This window comes from Bombina bombina, chromosome 6 (assembly GCF_027579735.1).
Source record: "Bombina bombina isolate aBomBom1 chromosome 6, aBomBom1.pri, whole genome shotgun sequence".
In the NCBI taxonomy this organism is placed as follows: Eukaryota; Metazoa; Chordata; class Amphibia; order Anura; family Bombinatoridae; genus Bombina; species Bombina bombina.
The window spans coordinates 1,054,055,811-1,054,075,003 of NC_069504.1; the positions used below are offsets into that span (position 1 = coordinate 1,054,055,811).

General features: G+C 42.1%; 1 protein-coding gene and 1 long non-coding RNA gene across 2 annotated transcripts in view; one reads left to right on the forward strand and one right to left on the reverse strand.

Annotated features, from left to right (window-relative positions):
* The window catches only part of CACNA2D4 (calcium voltage-gated channel auxiliary subunit alpha2delta 4), a 1,345,448-nt gene that overhangs the window by 799,728 nt on the left and 526,527 nt on the right, over window positions 1–19,193 (reverse strand). Inside the window, exons 17-18 of the mRNA XM_053718853.1 lie at window positions 14,077–14,163; window positions 9,628–9,699 (exon numbers count right to left, since the gene is read on the reverse strand). Coding sequence (XP_053574828.1) covers window positions 9,628–9,699; window positions 14,077–14,163 — 159 coding nt within the window. The remainder of the gene's footprint in view (window positions 1–9,627; window positions 9,700–14,076; window positions 14,164–19,193) is intronic.
* LOC128664141 (uncharacterized) overlaps window positions 1–19,193 on the forward strand; it is a 326,605-nt gene that overhangs the window by 59,822 nt on the left and 247,590 nt on the right. The gene's annotated exons all lie outside the window — the stretch shown is intronic.

Below are 19,193 nucleotides of genomic sequence, written 5' to 3' on the forward strand. Positions count from 1 at the left end.
GAGGGATGGAGAAAGAGAGCAAAAGAGAGGGATGGAGAGAGCGCAAAAGAGAGGGGGAGAGAGCGCAAAAGAGAGGGGGAGAGAGCGCAAAAGAGAGGGGGAGAGAGAGCACAAAAGAGAGGGGGAGAGAGAGCGCAAAAGAGAGGGGGAGAGAGAGCGCAAAAGAGAGGGGGAGAGAGCGAGCAAAAGAGAAGGGGGAGAGCAAAAGAGAGGGGAAAGAGCAAAATAGAGGGAAGAGAGAGAGGGAGAGAGAGAGAGAGAGAGAGAGAGAGAGAGGAGGGGATAGAGAGCAATAGAGAGGGGGAGAGAGAGCAAAAGAGGGGGGAGAGGGGAGAGAGGGGGGAGAGAGCAAAGAGAGGGAAGGAGAGAGAGAGAAAAAGATAGGGGGGAGAGAGAGAGCGCAAAAGAAAGGGGAGAGAGAGAGCGCAAAAGACAGGGGGAGAGAGAGCGCGCAAAAGAGAGGGGGAGAGAGAGAGCGCAAAAGAGAGGGGAGAGAGAGCAAAAGAGGGGGGGAGAGGGGAGAGAGAGAGCAAGATAGAGGGGGGAGAGAGAGCAAAAAAGAGAGGGATGGAGAGAGGGCAAAAGAGATGGGGGAGAGAGAGAGCACAAAAGAGAGGGGGAGAGAGCGCAAAAGAGGGGGAGAGAGAGCGCAAAAGAGAGGGGAGAGAGCGCAAAAGAGAGGGGGAGAGAGAGCGCAAAAGAGAGGGGGAGAGAGAGTGCAAAAGAGAGGGTGGAGAGAGAGCACAAAAGAGAGGGGGAGAGAGAGAGCGCAAAAGAGAGGGGGGAGAGAGAGAGCGCAAAAGAGGAGGGAGAGAGAGCGCAAAAGAGAGGGGGAGAGAGAGAGTGCAAAAGAGAGGGGAGAGCGCAGAAGACAGGGGAGAGAGATAGCGCAAAAGATAGGGGGAGAGAGCGCAAAAGAGAGAGGGGGGAGAGAGCGCAAAAGAGAGAGGGGAGAGAGAGAGCAAAAGAGAGAGGGGAGAGAGAGAGAGCAAAAGAGGGTGGAGAGAGAGCAAAAGAGAGGGGGAGAGAGCAAAATAGAGGGGGGAGAGAGAGAGAGCAAAAGAGGGGGGAGAGAGCAAAAGAGAGGGGGTAGAGAGAGCAAAAGAGAGGTGAAGCAAGAGAGCGCAAAAGAGAGGTAGAGCAAGAGAGCGCAAAAGAAAGGGGGAGAGAGCACAAGATAGAGGGGGAGAGAGAGCGCAAAAGAGAGGGGGGAGAGAGAGCGCAAAAGAGAGAGGGGAGAGAGAGAGCAAAAGAGAGGGGAAGAGAGAGAGCGCAAAAGAAAGGGGCAGAGAGAGAGAGCACAAAAGAGAGGGGGGAGAGAGAGAGAGCAAAAGAGAGGGGGGAGCAAAAGAGAGGGGAAAGAGCAAAATAGAGGGGAAAGAGCAAAATAGAGGGGAGAGAGAGCGCAAAAGAGAGGGGGGAGAGAGAGCGCAAAAGAGAGAGGGGAGAGAGAGAGCAAAAGAGAGGGGAAGAGAGAGAGCGCAAAAGAGAGGGGCAGAGAGAGAGAGCACAAAAGAGAGGGGGGAGAGAGAGAGAGCAAAAGAGAGGGGGGAGCAAAAGAGAGGGGAAAGAGCAAAATAGAGGGGAAAGAGCAAAATAGAGGGGAGAGAGAGCAAAAGAGAGGGGGGAGACTAGAGAGAGCAAAAGAGGTGGAGCGAGAGAGCGCAAAAGAGAGGGAGAGAGAGCGCAAAAGAGAGAAGGAGAGAGAGCGCAAAAGAGAGGGGGAGGGAGAGAGAGCAAGGGGTGGGACCGATGTACTGCAAAAAATGGCCCGTGTGAACGGGCTTTAGGACTAGTATATATATATATATATATATATACAAACACACACATATACGTCTTTAGAGAAATACATGCATGAAACTCTATTTTAAAGCCCTTTGAGCCCTTATAAAATTTTTGTGCAATATCTTTTTTAAATAATTTTTAGTAGATGGTGTTATGAGTGTAACTGTATTTTGTAATGTATTTTTGATGTGTTTTGTGAGACTTTTTTATTTTGCAAAACAGTTAACCAGAGCTTGCGGTAGCAATAAGCGTTCAGAAAATTAACCAGAGATCAGATCTCTGGTTAATTTTCTAAATGTGCCCCAAATGCCCCCAAAATAGAGGGTCTTTTATTTTTTTATGAAAAGAAAATGTAGCATTTATTTTTCCATAATAAATACTGCACAATGCAGTTTTAAGGGGTTAAAGGAGGGTTGCCACCTCAGCCATGGTTTCCTGGACACTTATGATTTATACATGCTGCAGGGTGTGCAGGGAGGAACATGAACAGGGTTGTTCAGTGTAACTATTTGTGTGCTGTCCAGGGTGGAAATTCATGTTTCTACCTGCACACCCAGCAGCATGTATAACTCATAAGTGTCCAGGAAACCATGGCTGAGGAGGCAACCCTAGGTAAAAGATTGGTGGGAGTGAAAAGTACTTTTGCATTGTGGTCTATGGGAACTGTGTTTTCCCAGTAAATATATATGTATAAAATATGCTTATATACATATATATTTATGTGTTATATGTGTATATTCAGTTTCTAAACATTTGTAATCATCTTACTCTGAAGTAGGTCTAAATAATACAACAAACTCCAAAATCTTAAGGGGAGGGGGGGCACTAAACACACACTTTGGGTTTATAAAATATTTAGGAGCCGTAGGAACATATTTTGCTAGACATGTTAGAAACTGTCTTGCAGACCTATGTACAAGACACACATTTTACCCAGGTTGATTATACATAGCTTCCAGTCCTTGGGCGCGATCCGATATACGGCGCAAGAGTGGGAACCTGCGCCGCCCGTAATTTCACCTCGCACATCGGGGTATTACATATACCCCGCCGGCAGTTCCTAAAGTGCCGTAAGTCTGATAAACTAGCGATGTCCAGAAATGAGCGTAACTACCAATTTCTGGAGTCGCTAGTGACTTACGGCACTTTATAAACTGCCGGCGCCTAAGAAAAGTAAAGGAAATATCAAATTTCCCGTAAAAGTCTAACCTGCCTAACAAAAATAGCCCGACACGTAAAACCCCTATATCCGCAATCCCCCCCTCTCACTACTAATAATAAATGTATTAACCCCTAGACCGACAACCCCCCACAACGCAATAAGCCTAATTATTAACCCCTAAACCATCATAGCCCACACTACAATTAACCTATTTAAGTATTAACCCCTAAACCGCCATAGCCCACATAGGTTATTAAATGTATTAACCCCTAATCTGCCGCCGCCAACATAATAAACTTATTAACCCCTAAACCTAAGTCTAACCCTAACCCTAACACCCCCCTAACTTAAATATTATTACTTTTATTAACTAAATTATTCCTATTTAAAACTAAATACTTACCTATCAAATAAACCCTAAGATAGCTACAATATAATTAATAATTACATTGTAGCTATTTTAGGATTTATTTTTATTTTACAGGCAACGTTGTATTTATTTTAACTAGGTACAATAGCTATTAAATAGTTAATATCTATTTGATAGCTACCTAGTTAAAATAATTACAAATTTACCTGTAAAATAAACCCTAACCTAAGTTACAATTACACCTAACACTATAATTAAATTAATTAAATAAATTAACTACAATTAGCTAAAATTAAATACAATTAAATAAAATAAACTATAGTACAAAAAACCCCCCACTAAATTACAGAAAATAATTTTTTTACAAGAAGTTTAAACTAATTACACCTAATCTAAGCCCCCAAATAAAATAAAATGCCCTACCCTATACTAAATTACAAATAGCCCTTAAAAGGGCTTTTTGCGGGGCATTGCCCCAAAGTAAGCAGCTCTTTTACCTGTAAAAAAAGAAATACAACCCCCCCAACATTAAAACCCACCACCCACACCCAACCTTACTGTAAAACCCACCCAATCCCCCCTTAAAAAAACCTAACACTACCCCATTGAAGATCACCCTACCTTGAGCCGTTTTCACCCAGCCGGGCAGAAGTCTTCATCCGATCCCGGGCAGAAGAGGTCCTCCATCCGGGCAGAAGTCTTCATCCAAGCGGCATCTTCTATCTTCTTCCATCCGACGAGGAGCGGCACCATCTTAAAGACATCCAACGCGGAGCATCCTTCCTGGCCGACGGACTAACAACGAATGAAGGTTCCTTTAAATTACGTCATCCAAGATGGCGTACCTTGAATTCCGATTGGCTGATAGGATTCTATCAGCCAATCGGAATTAAGGTAGGAAAAATCCGATTGGCTGATGCAATCAGCCAATCGGATTGACCTCGCATTCTATTGGCTGTTCCAATCAGCCAATAGAATGCGAGCTCAGTCCTATTGGCTGATTGGATCAGCCAATCGGATTGCACTTCAATAGGCCAGGAAGGATGCTGCACATCGGATGTCTTCCAGATGGTGCCGCTCCTCGTCGGATGGAAGAAGATAGAAGATGCCGCTTGGATGAAGACTTCTGCCCGGATGGAGGACCTCTTCTGCCCAGATCGGATGAAGACTTCTGCCCGGCTGAAGGACGACTTGTGCCGGATCGGATGAAGACTTCTGCCCGGCTGGGTGAAGACGGCTCAAGGTAGGGTGATCTTCAATGGGGTAGTGTTAGGTTTTTTTAAGGGGGGATTGGGTGGGTTTTAGAGTAAGGTTGGGTGTGGGTGGTGGGTTTTAATGTTGGGGGGGTTGTATTTCTTTTTTTACAGGTAAAAGAGGATTTGAGGGGCTTTTTTATTTTGTTAGGGGGATTAGATTATTATTATTATTATTATATTATTATTATAATTTATATTGTAGCTATATTAGGATTTATTTTACAGGTAAGTATTTATCTTTAAATAGGAATAATTTATTTAATAAGAGTTAATTAATTTCGTTAGATTAAAATTATATTTAACTTAGGGGGGTGTTAGTGTTAGGGTTAGACTTAGCTTTAGGGGTTAATACATTTATTAGAATAGCGGTGAGCTCCAGTCGGCAGATTAGGGGTTAATAATTGAAGTTAGGTGTCGGCGATTTTAGGGAGGGCAGATTAGGAGTTAATACTATTTATTATAGGGTTAGTGAGGCGGATTAGGGGTTAATAACTTTATTATAGTAGCGCTCAGGTCCGGTTGGCAGATTAGGGGTTAATAAGTGTAGGCAGGTGGAGGCGACGTTGTGGGGGGGCAGATTAGGGGTTAATAAATATAATATAGGGGTCGGCGGTGTTAGGGGCAGCAGTTTAGGGGTACATAGGGATAATGTAAGTAGCGGCGGTTTACGGAGCGGCAGAATAGGGGTTAAAAATAATATACAGGGGTCAGCGATAGCGGGGGCGGCAGAATAGGGGTTAATAAGTGTAAGGTTAGGGGTGTTTAGACTCGGGGTACATGTTAGAGTGTTAGGTCGAGACGTAGGAAGTGTTTCCCCATAGGAAACAATGGGGCTGCGTTAGGAGCTGAACGCAGCTTTTTTGCAGGTGTTAGTTTTTTTTTCAGCTCAAACAGCCCCATTGTTTCCTATGGGGGAATCGTGCACGAGCACGTTTTTGAGGCTGGCCGCGTCCGTAAGCAACTCTGGTATCGAGAGTTGCAGTTGCGTTAAATATGCTCTACGCTCCTTTTGTGGAGCCTAACGCTGACATTCTATGGACTCTCAATACCAGAGTTATTTTAAAGGTGCGGCCAGAAAAAAGCCAGCGTTAGCTACGCGGGTCGTTACCGACAAAACTCTAAATCTAGCCGTTAGGGTTTATTTTATAGGTAAGTATTTAGTTTTAAATAGGAATAATTTAGTTAGTAATAGTAATATTATTTAGATTTATTTAAATAATATTTAAGTTAGGGGGGTGTTAGGGTTAGACTTAGGTTTAGGGGTTAATAACTTTATTTTAGTGGCGGCGACGTTGACCGTGGCAAATTAGGGGTTAATACATTTAATAGGCTATGTGGGCTATGGCGGTTTAGGGGTTAATACTAGAATAGGTTAATTGCGGTGTGGGCTATGGTGGTTTAGGGGTTAATACAGTTTATTAGTTATTGCGGTGGGGGATTGCGGTTGACAGGTAGATAGACATTGCGCATGCGTTAGGTGTTTTTCAAGGCATTTTAGGGAGTTACGGTGCTCCCATACTCAGCGCAAGGCCTGCTATGGCTGCTTTTTATGGCGAGGTAAAAATGGAATAAGATTTCTCCATTTTCCCCCAAATAAAATAAAATGCCCTACCCTATACTAAATTACAAATAGCCCTTAAAAGGGCTTTTTGCGGGGCATTGCCCCAAAGTAAGCAGCTCTTTTACCTGTAAAAAAAGAAATACAACCCCCCCAACATTAAAACCCACCACCCACACCCAACCTTACTGTAAAACCCACCCAATCCCCCCTTAAAAAAACCTAACACTACCCCATTGAAGATCACCCTACCTTGAGCCGTTTTCACCCAGCCGGGCAGAAGTCTTCATCCGATCCCGGGCAGAAGAGGTCCTCCATCCGGGCAGAAGTCTTCATCCAAGCGGCATCTTCTATCTTCTTCCATCCGACGAGGAGCGGCACCATCTTAAAGACATCCAACGCGGAGCATCCTTCCTGGCCGACGGACTAACAACGAATGAAGGTTCCTTTAAATTACGTCATCCAAGATGGCGTACCTTGAATTCCGATTGGCTGATAGGATTCTATCAGCCAATCGGAATTAAGGTAGGAAAAATCCGATTGGCTGATGCAATCAGCCAATCGGATTGACCTCGCATTCTATTGGCTGTTCCAATCAGCCAATAGAATGCGAGCTCAGTCCTATTGGCTGATTGGATCAGCCAATCGGATTGCACTTCAATAGGCCAGGAAGGATGCTGCACATCGGATGTCTTCCAGATGGTGCCGCTCCTCGTCGGATGGAAGAAGATAGAAGATGCCGCTTGGATGAAGACTTCTGCCCGGATGGAGGACCTCTTCTGCCCAGATCGGATGAAGACTTCTGCCCGGCTGAAGGACGACTTGTGCCGGATCGGATGAAGACTTCTGCCCGGCTGGGTGAAGACGGCTCAAGGTAGGGTGATCTTCAATGGGGTAGTGTTAGGTTTTTTTAAGGGGGGATTGGGTGGGTTTTAGAGTAAGGTTGGGTGTGGGTGGTGGGTTTTAATGTTGGGGGGGTTGTATTTCTTTTTTTACAGGTAAAAGAGGATTTGAGGGGCTTTTTTATTTTCTTAGGGGGATTAGATTATTATTATTATTATTATATTATTATTATAATTTATATTGTAGCTATATTAGGATTTATTTTACAGGTAAGTATTTATCTTTAAATAGGAATAATTTATTTAATAAGAGTTAATTAATTTCGTTAGATTAAAATTATATTTAACTTAGGGGGGTGTTAGTGTTAGGGTTAGATTTAGCTTTAGGGGTTAATACATTTATTAGAATAGCGGTGAGCTCCAGTCGGCAGATTAGGGGTTAATAATTGAAGTTAGGTGTCGGCGATTTTAGGGAGGGCAGATTAGGAGTTAATACTATTTATTATAGGGTTAGTGAGGCGGATTAGGGGTTAATAACTTTATTATAGTAGCGCTCAGGTCCGGTTGGCAGATTAGGGGTTAATAAGTGTAGGCAGGTGGAGGCGACGTTGTGGGGGGCAGATTAGGGGTTAATAAATATAATATAGGGGTCGGCGGTGTTAGGGGCAGCAGATTAGGGGTACATAGGGATAATGTAAGTAGCGGCGGTTTACGGAGCGGCAGAATAGGGGTTAAAAATAATATACAGGGGTCAGCGATAGCGGGGGCGGCAGAATAGGGGTTAATAAGTGTAAGGTTAGGGGTGTTTAGACTCGGGGTACATGTTAGAGTGTTAGGTCGAGACGTAGGAAGTGTTTCCCCATAGGAAACAATGGGGCTGCGTTAGGAGCTGAACGCAGCTTTTTTGCAGGTGTTAGTTTTTTTTTCAGCTCAAACAGCCCCATTGTTTCCTATGGGGGAATCGTGCACGAGCACGTTTTTGAGGCTGGCCGCGTCCGTAAGCAACTCTGGTATCGAGAGTTGCAGTTGCGTTAAATATGCTCTACGCTCCTTTTGTGGAGCCTAACGCTGACATTCTATGGACTCTCAATACCAGAGTTATTTTAAAGGTGCGGCCAGAAAAAAGCCAGCGTTAGCTACGCGGGTCGTTACCGACAAAACTCTAAATCTAGCCGTTAGGGTTTATTTTATAGGTAAGTATTTAGTTTTAAATAGGAATAATTTAGTTAGTAATAGTAATATTATTTAGATTTATTTAAATAATATTTAAGTTAGGGGGGTGTTAGGGTTAGACTTAGGTTTAGGGGTTAATAACTTTATTTTAGTGGCGGCGACGTTGACCGTGGCAAATTAGGGGTTAATACATTTAATAGGCTATGTGGGCTATGGCGGTTTAGGGGTTAATACTAGAATAGGTTAATTGCGGTGTGGGCTATGGTGGTTTAGGGGTTAATACAGTTTATTAGTTATTGCGGTGGGGGATTGCGGTTGACAGGTAGATAGACATTGCGCATGCGTTAGGTGTTAGTTTATTTTTCAAGGCATTTTAGGGAGTTACGGTGCTCCCATACTCAGCGCAAGGCCTGCTATGGCTGCTTTTTATGGCGAGGTAAAAATGGAATAAGATTTCTCCATTTTCGCCACGTAAGGCCTTGCGCTGGATATTGGATACCGATTTACGACATGGTCCCAATGTTAGCTTATGGGAGTAAAAATTGTGAGCGACGGGTGAAATATACGGGCGTAACTTTTATGCTACACTGTATATGTAATACCAACAACGCGCAAAAACCGACGTCACTGGCTTTTGCGGGCGACGCTGCATATGTAATGGGGACCAACCAGTTAATAGTCTACCACCTAATCCTAGTCTACATATCTTGTATGTACCACACCCAGATGCAGTTTAAAACTAGATTTATTTATACCATTTTCGTAAAGCTACTTTTAAAGTGTTCAGCATGAATGACGTTCAAGTCTTCCTCTCTATCTTGTTAAACACTGCCTTTGTTTGTTGTAGAGTAAGATCTAGAGTAAGATGATTACAAATGTTTAGAAACTGTCACCATAAACACTATATACAGGGCTGGCAAAACTCAACACTGTAGCAACAGAATTATATAATAGGGGAAAATGTTCTACAGGAAAAGACATATATATCAAAAGCAGACTGCATACAACACACTAACCACGCAAGAGATTTAATTCCCTTCTTGGCTTGCAAGAGCTAAAAAAAAAAGTCAACCACAAGGAACACAATTTGCGCATGCGCTAAAGCCGGTTATGAGGAAGATAGAAAAATTACAGGGATCACAAGAAGATCATGATGTCACTAATGATGAAAAAGGGGCGGAGCCAGACGGACATTTTTAAACGGCAGCGGCGCCAAAATTGCTTTACCTTGAAAACGGAATAAATGTAAAAAACGATCTATGGAAACTTTATAGATATAACTTAAAACTATTTTTGGGTTGACTGTCCCTTTAAGGTTAAATGCTGAAGGTTGCTAATATACTGCTGGACACAAAAAAAATATTTCGTCAACATAGAATTTTCTATTTTCTTTTTTCTTAAACCTAAAAACTAGCTTTTTCCATTTTTATTTTATTATCATCCCACACAAAGTTTCTTATTTCTTAAGCCCATCTTACCCCTTTATCCACCGGCACTTTTACATCCATAGCAAGGGAGCCTGTCTCGCCTCTGATCATAGCTGTGCGGAGCTGAAGTGGGAACAGACAGAGTCATCAGCCCAAAAACACAAAACAAACCAGAGATACAGACAAGCTCATTTAGCAACGTAAAATACTGCATATTTCTCTATAATCAACAGTAATAGCAATAACATAAGCAGTGTGTGCAGACTAAACTAACAGCCTATAATCTCCATTGTGAGCCAAAAGACAAAGTATTCCTTCTACCCTGATTATTTTAACCATCTTTCACCCTAAGGGCCTGATATTCAAAACCTCGCCATTCAGGGGAGATATTCTAAAAACTCTCGTCAGTATGACGAAGCCCTTAAAGGGACACTGAACCCAATTTTTTTCTTTTGTAATTCAGAAAGAGATTGCAATGTTAAGCAACTTTCTAATTTACTCCTATCATCAATTTTTCTTCGTTCTCTTGCTATCATTATTTGAAAAAGAAGGCATCTAAGCTTTTTTTTGGTTTCGGTACTCTGGACAGCACTTTTTTATTGGTGGATGAATTTATCCACCAATCAGCAAGGACAACCCAGGTTGTTCACCAAAAATGGGCTGGCATCTAAACTTACATTCTTGCATTTCAAATAAAGATACCAATAGAATGAAGAAAATTTGATAATAGGAGTAAATTGGAAAGTTGCTTAAAATTTCATGCTCAATCTGAATCACCAAAGAAAATTTTTGGGTACAGTGTCCCTTTAAACAAAATTTAGAAACACAAATTTCTTGAGATATGTTTATGTTGCTATGTAGTGTTTATTTATGTGAAACAGAGACTCCTACATTACAATACAAGGTCTAAAAAAAAATCCCAAAGATTGTGCATGCTTTGTCTCCATGACAGCGAGGTTTTGAATATCAGCCATGAATCTTAGCATGAATTCTACATCATACAACTGTTTTTCAGCAATTTTAATTTAGATTAAACATCTTACATATACTCTCACTCCAATTAAAAAAATAAAAATAAAGTAAAATACCCAACATTTCACTTGCAATATGGCTTTTATAAGGGGAAGTCTGTCCTCATAAAACTATGTATGTCTAGATATTTCTGTATCTGTTACTGTATTTGACAGTGCCATAGGAAACTGTGTGAGGCGTACATTTGCATTTTAAAATCTATCCCTAATGTACCTGATCTACTTTGCAAATTTAAAGGTGTTTTTTTTTATATTTATAGTTTACATCTGCAATAAAGCCCTGCATTGCAAAATAAAGGATTTATTTGAATTTTAAAGTGATACTAAACCCAAATTTTGTCTTTCATGATTCAGATAGAGCATGCGATTTCAAGCAACTTTCTAATTTATTCCCATTATGCATTTTCGTCATTCTCTTGCTATCTTTATTTAAAAAGCAGGAATGCAAAGCTTAGAAACCGTCCCATTTTAGGTTTAGCACCCTGGATAGCGCTTGCTTATTGGTGGGCTACATTTAGCTACCAATAAGCAAGAGTAAACCAGGTTATGAACCAAATGGTCCGGCTGCTAAGCTTTTAATTTCTGCTTTTAAAATAAAGATAGCAAGAAAATAAAGAAAAACTGATAATAGGAATAAATTAGAAAGTTGCTTAAAATTGCCGCTCTATCTGAATCAATAAAGAAAAATTTGGGTTTAGTATCACTTTAATTTTGATAGCAAACTTTGCATTATTTTACTGTCTCAGAGTAGTCCATTACATAATCCTTCAAAACCCTCCTGAGCATGTTTATCTGATCTCATTTGCTGTGGTCAAATAAAGACAGATAAAAAACGAGCTCCCCCACTGATCAAACAAATACTGTGTAGTATGTTGCAGGTTCACATCACTGCAAGATGCACTATAGCCTCTGAGAGGAGGGAACAAAAACATAACTTTCAGAAGTAAATTACATGAAAAATGGGCACAATAAATAATAGCATTTTTAAACTACTATATATAATTAAAACATTTTACTGTGCTTAAAGGGATATGAAACCAAATGTTTCTTTCTTGATTCAGAGAGAGCATACAATTTTAAAACCTTTTCAATTCACTTCTGTAATAAAATGTTCTTTGTTCTGTTGGTATCTTTTGTTGAAAAGCAGGAACATGAGCTCAGGAGTGTGCACATGTGTCTGGAGCACTATATGGCAGTAGTTTTGCAGAAATGTTATCCATATGTAAGTGTGCTAGATCAGCGGTCGCCAACCAGTGGTCCATGGACCACTGGTGGTCCACGAGAAGATGTTGGTGGTCCTTGACACCATCAAGCAGGAATGAATCTCCTCTGATGGTGTCATCCCTGTCGGGCCACAACTCCCTACAATGCCTGGCTGGACATCAGTGAAAACCGAGGAGTTAAATTACAATCTCCCTACGCACGTAGCTAGATTGTATTTTTATCTTCTCTCGCCCGGCGCACTGCTCAGAGGAAGATGCGTCCCTTCTAAAGCCAGCAGAGGTTGGTATAGTTTTGGCTTGAAATAGCGGAATTAAAGTTTTTAAATTAAAAAAAATCTTAAAAACAAAAATTCTCTCTTATATTTCATTTATTTTCTTCCCTTTACCTGTCTCGTTGTAGTAGTTTTTCTAATTCCTTCAGATGGACTTACATCTCTGTTTGTCTTCCTCCCCTCTATCTTCTTTTTTTCTATTAAATATTATTTTATTTTAATTCTAATAATTTTCCAGCGCACAAAGCCATTCCACCTGAATTCCAGTAATTGCCATCCAGCAGATCAGCCATCTCCCACCAGTATTATAGTAATTGCCATTAACATCAGTCGTGGTTAGCTCACATCCATATTGAGAGCTTTCTGATATAAACTTAATTTATGACTCCAATCTCTGTCCATGATTGTTTTGAATAATTCCTAACTGGGGAGGTAACTTGGAAGTCTTGTGGTCTTTTTAAACATAATTCTTTCCCCCCCCACTTTCTGCCTCTCTGTTTCCAGCTCTGTTTCCAGCTCAAAAGTTGGCACTCGCCCTTTATCTGTCATTTGGAATTATTCTATCAGTTCTGTCATTCAGTTAGTTAATTCCAAAAAATAATTATTAAAAATGTGTAAATATATACATAATGTAAACTTAGCTATGGTTATACTAGTTATGTACAGTATGTGTGTATATATATACATATTTTAGAGGTTTGTACCTTTAAAAAAAAAAAATCATGTTAGTGATCCACAGGATTCAAAATTGTGAGTTTAGTGGTCCCTGAGGTCCGAAAGGTTGGCGACCCCTGTGCTAGATGACAGCACTATATCCTATATATATATAGATGGCAGCACTATATAAGAGCAGTGCCAGAGAAAATCAAATTTGTTTCTGCACTTTTCTTTTCTACCTGTAGGTGTCACTGTTCCGTTATAGCTCAATGTAAATAGTTACTGCGTTCATCTCTGGACTTTCTCCCCCTTCCTGATCTCTAGTGCGGTGCGAGACATAGCAGACCTGATACAGGTGAGATGTGCAGACTCCCATGCTGTATATTGTGCCAGACTCCCATGCTGTATATTGTGCCAGACTGCCATGCTGTATATTGTGCAGACTCCAATGCTGTATATTGTGGCAGACTGCCATGCTGTATATTGTGCAGACTCCCATGCTGTATATTGTGCCAGACTGCCATGCTGTATATTGTGCAGACTGCCATGTTGTATATTGTGCAGCATGCCATACTGTATATTGTGTCAGACTGTCATGCTGTATATTGTGCCAGACTCCCATGCTGTATATTGTGTCAGACTGTCATGCTGTATATTGTGCCAGACTCCCATGATATATATATTGTGCCAGACTGCCATGCTGTATATTGTGCCAGACTCAAATGCTGTATACTGTGCCAGTCTGTCATGCTGTATATTGTGCCAGACTGCCATATGGTATATTGGGCAGACTGCCATGCTGTATATTGTGCAGACTGCCATGCTGTATATTGTGCAGACTGCCATACTGTATATTGTGCCAGACTCCCATACTTTATATATCTATAAAATGGTTATATAGATATTTATACATGCAAGGTTCATCTTGTCTTTAGATGGGTGTTTTTTCCCCTCACATACTCTTTGTGATAACATTTTCAACTATTTCATAATCAGAGCACTGAGGAATTCTGAATTGGGACAGGGGGGAACGGTTGGGGGGGGGGGGGGGCACGGTTGAGGGGGGGGGGAGGCACCTCCCTGAAATGAGTTCTTTCAGGTTGGGATGTCTGATAATGTAACCAAGTCATTTCATTATCCCTGTATCATGGTCACTATGAGGAAACAGGATTGTAGTATTACTGCATATTATGAAAAACAATGTTTATGATTATCTTTCCTGACATTTGTAAAAATATAAAAATGACAACAACACAAAAAAAAGAAAAGAAAACTTTTGGGATCTGTGCATTCCAGCATAATGCTGTTCTTACTTACTATCTCATCACGATCCTCCCACTCCACCTCAGAAAGATCCACACTGTTATAATTTGGTTTGGGCCTGAGCTTCTTGCCTTCTTTATACTGGGAGGCAGAGAAATAAATAAGATTGACAGTGTGAATTCATGCATGTATAAGGGTCAAGGCCTACCTAAGAAGTTTTGTAGCTTCTTAAAAAAAATGCAACAAAATTACACAATCCAAAATAAGTGCATAGGGGCACAAACTGTACCAGTGTTTCTAAACTCCAGTCCTCAAGTACCACTACCAGGCCAGATTTTCGTGGTATCTTAACTACAGCACAGGTGAATCAATCAGCTGACCAGTAACAATGGTAAATAACCTGCTCTCACCCATCTGCAGATTATTTCACCTGTGTTCTTGTTAGGATATCATGAAAATCTGGCCTGGAAAACTTGAGGACTGGAGTTGAGAAACCAACATAAAAGTTAAAGGGACACTGAACCAAAATTGTTTCTTTTGTGATTCAGATAGAGCATGCAATTTTAAGCAACTTTCTAATTTTCTTCGTTTGTTGTTTAAAATGGCATGCTCTATCTGAATCAAAAAAGAAAAAAAAAAAATTTATGCTTACCTGATAAATTTATTTGTCTTGTAGTGTGTTCAGTTCACGGGTCATCCATTACTTATGGGATATATTCTCCTTCCAAAAAGAAAGTTGAAAGAGGATCACCCAAGCAGAGCTGCTATATAGCTCCTCCCATCACATGTCATATCCAGTCATTCGACCGAAACAAGACGAGAAAGGAGAAACTATAGGGTGCAGTGGTGACTGGAGTTATAATTTAAAATTTAGAACCTGCCTCAAAAAAAGACAGGGCGGGCCGTGGACTGAACACACTACAAGAGAAATAAATTTATCAGGTAAGCATAAATTATGTTTTCTCTTGTTAAGTGTGTTCAGTCCACGGGTCATCCATTACTTATGGGATACCAATACCAAAGCTAAAGTACACGGATGATGGGAGGGACAAGGCAGGAACATTAAACAGAAGGAACCACTGCCTGTAGAACCTTTCTCCCAAAAACAGCCTCCGAAGAAGCAAAAGTATCAAATTTGGAAAATTTGGAAAAAGTATGAAGTGAAGACCAAGTTGCAGCCTTGCAAATCTGTTCAACAGAGGCCTCATTCTTAAAGGCCCAAGTGGAAGCCACAGCTCTAGTGGAATGAGCTGTAATTCGTTCAGGAGGCTGCTGACCAGCAGTCTCATAGGCTAAACGTATTATGCTACGAAGCCAAAAAGAGAGAGAGGTAGCCGAAGCCTTTTGACCTCTCCTCTGTCCAGAGTAAACGACAAACAAAGAAGAAGTTTGCCGAAAATCTTTAGTTGCCTGTAAGTAAAACTTCAGGGCACGGACTACGTCTAGATTATGCAAAATACGTTCCTTCTTTGAAGAAGGATTAGGACATAATGATGGAACAACAATCTCTTGATTGATATTCCTGTTAGAAACAACCATAGGTAAAAACCCAGGTTTAGTACGCAGGACTACCTTGTCTGAATGAAAGATCAGATAAGGGGAATCACAATGTAAGGCAGATAACTCAGAGACTCTTCGAGCCGAGGAAAAAGCCATCAAAAACAGAACTTTCCAAGATAAAAGTTTAATATCAATGGAATGAAGGGGTTCAAACGGAACACCCTGCAGAACTTTAAGAACCAAGTTTAAGCTCCAAGGAGGAGCAACAGTTTTAAATACAGGTTTAATTCTAGCCAAAGCCTGACAAAAAGCCTGGACGTCTGGATTGTCTGCCAGACGCTTGTGTAAAAGAATAGACAGAGCAGAAATCTGTCCCTTTAGTGAACTAGCGGATAAGCCCTTTTCTAAACCCTCTTGTAGAAAGGACAATATCCTAGGAATCCTAACCTTACTCCATGAGTAACTCTTGGATTCACACCAATATAAATATTTACGCCATATCTTATGGTAAATTTTTCTGGTAACAGGTTTCCGAGCCTGTATTAATGTATCAATAACCGAATCCGAAAACCCACGCTTTGATAGAATCAAGCGTTCAATTTCCAAGCAGTCAGCCTCAGAGAAATTAGGTTTGGATGGTTGAAAGGACCCTGAATTAGAAGGTCCTGCCTCAGGGGTAGAGACCATGGTGGACAGGACGACATGTCCACTAGGTCTGCATACCAGGTCCTGCGTGGCCACGCAGGCGCTATCAGAATCACCGATGCTCTCTCCTGTTTGATCCTGGCAATCAGTTGAGGTAGCAACGGAAAAGGTGGAAACACATAAGCTATGTTGAAAACCCAAGGGGCTGCTAGTGCATCTACCAGCACCGCTCCCGGGTCCCTGGACCTGGATCCGTAACAAGGAAGCTTGGCGTTCTGGCGAGATGCCATGAGATCCAGATCCGGTTTGCCCCAATGATGAATCAGTTGAGCAAATACCTCCGGGTGAAGTTCCCACTCCCCCGGATGAAAAGTCTGGCGACTTAGAAAATCCGCCTCCCAGTTCTCCACGCCTGGGATGTAGATCGCTGACAGGTGGCAAGAGTGAGACTCTGCCCAGCGAATTATCTTCGAGACTTCCAACATCGCTAGGGAACTCCTGGTTCCCCCTTGATGATTGATGTAAGCCACAGTCGTGATGTTGTCCGACTGAAATCTGATGAACCTCAGTGTTGCTAACTGAGGCCAAGCTAGAAGAGCATTGAATATTGCTCTTAATTCTAGAATGTTTATTGGGAGGAGTTTCTCCTCCTGAGTCCACGATCCCTGAGCCTTCAGGGAATTCCAGACTGCTCCCCAGCCTAGTAGGCTGGCATCTGTTGTCACAATCGTCCAATCTGGTCTGCGAAAGGTCATTCCTTTGGACAGATGAACCCGAGACATCCACCAGAGAAGAGAATCTCTAGTCTCCTGGTCCAGATTTAGCAAAGGGGACAGATCTGAGTAATCCCCGTTCCATTGACTTAGCATGCATAGTTGCAGCGGTCTGAGATGCAGGCGCGCAAATGGCACTATGTCCATTGCCGCGACCATTAAGCCGATTACTTCCATGCACTGAGCTACTGATGGGCTTGGAATGGAGTGAAGGACACGGCAAGCATTGAGAATCTTTGATAACCTGGACTCCGTCAGGTAAATCTTCATCTCTACAGAATCTATAAGAGTCCCTAGAAAAGGAACCCTTGTGAGTGGTAACAGAGAACTCTTTTCCACGTTCACTTTCCACCCATGCGACCTCAGAAATGCTAGAACTATCTCTGTATGAGACTTTGCATTTTGAAAACTTGACGCTTGTATCAGAATGTCATCTAGGTACGGAGCCACCGCTATGCCTCGTGGTCTTAGTACCGCCAGAAGTGAGCCCAGAACCTTCGTAAAAATTCTCGGGGCCGTAGCTAACCCGAAGGGAAGAGCTACAAACTGGTAATGCCTGTCTAGAAAAGCAAACCTTAGGTACCGATAATGATCTTTGTGAATCGGTATGTGAAGGTAGGCATCCTTTAAGTCCACTGTGGTCATATATTGACCCTCTTGGATCATGGGTAGGATGGTCCGAATGGTTTCCATCATGAACGATGGAACTCTTAGGAATTTGTTTAAGATTTTTAAGTCTAAGATTGGTCTGAATGTTCCCTCTTTTTTGGGAACCACAAACAGATTTGAGTAAAACCCTTGCCCTTGTTCCGTTCGCGGAACTGGGTGGATCACTCCCATCACTAAGAGGTCTTGTACACATTGTAGAAATGCCTCTTTCTTTACTAGGTCTGTTGATAACCTTGACAGATGAAACCTCCCTTGTGGAGGAGAAGTTTTGAAATCCAGAAGGTATCCCTGAGATACAATCTCCAACGTCCAGGGATCCTGTACATCTCTTGCCCAAGCCTGGGCGAAGAGAGAAAGTCTACCCCCCACTAGATCCGTCTCCGGAGAGGGGGCCCTGTCTTCATGCTGTCTTAGGGGCGGAAGTAGGCTTTCTGGCCTGCTTTCCCTTGTTCCATGACTGGTTGCCTTTCCAACCCTGTCTGTAACGAGCAGTAGTTCCTTCCTGTTTTGGAGCGGAGGAAGTTGATGCTGCTCCTGCCTTGAAGTTACGAAAGGCACGAAAATTAGACTGTTTGGCCTTTGATTTGGCCCTGTCCTGAGGAAGGGTGTGGCCCTTACCTCCCGTAATGTCAGCAATAATTTCCTTCAAGCCGGGCCCGAATAAGGTCTGCCCTTTGAAGGGAATGTTAAGTAGTTTAGACTTAGAAGTTACATCTGCTGACCAGGATTTAAGCCATAGCGCCCTACGCGCCTGTATGGCGAATCCGGAATTTTTAGCGGTAAGTTTGGTTAAATGCACTACGGCATCTGAAACAAACGCATTAGCTAGTTTAAGCGTTCTAACTTTGCTCAAAGTCTCATCCAATGGTGCTGTGCGAATCGCCTCTTCCAGAGACTCAAACCAGAATGCCGCTGCAGCCGTGACAGGCGCAATGCATGCAAGAGGCTGCAATATAAAACCTTGTTGAACAAACATTTTCTTAAGGTAACCCTCTAATTTTTTATCCATTGGATCTGAGAAAGCACAGCTATCCTCCACCGGGATAGTGGTACGCTTGGCTAAAGTAGAAACTGCTCCCTCCACCTTAGGGACCGTCTGCCATAAGTTTCGTGTGGTGGTGTCTATAGGGAACATTTTTCTAAATATCGGAGGAGGGGAAAAAGGCACACCGGGTCTATCCCACTCCTTACTAATAATTTCTGTAAGCCTTTTTGGTATAGGAAAAACGTCAGTACACACCGGTACCGCATAGTATCTATCCAACCTACATAATTTCTCTGGGATTGCCACCGTGTCGCAATCATTCAGAGCCGCTAACACCTCCCCTAGTAACACGCAGAGGTTCTCAAGCTTAAATTTAAAATTTTAAATTTCTGAATCCGGTCTCCCCGGATCAGAACCGTCACCGACAGAATGAAGCTCACCGTCCTCATGTTCTGCAAATTGTGACGCAGTATCAGACATGGCTCTCGTGTCATCAGCGCGCTCTGTCCTTAACCCAGAGCTATCGCGCTTGCCTCTTAATTCTGGCATATTGTATAATACTTCTTTCATAACATTAGCCATATCATGTAAAGTGATTT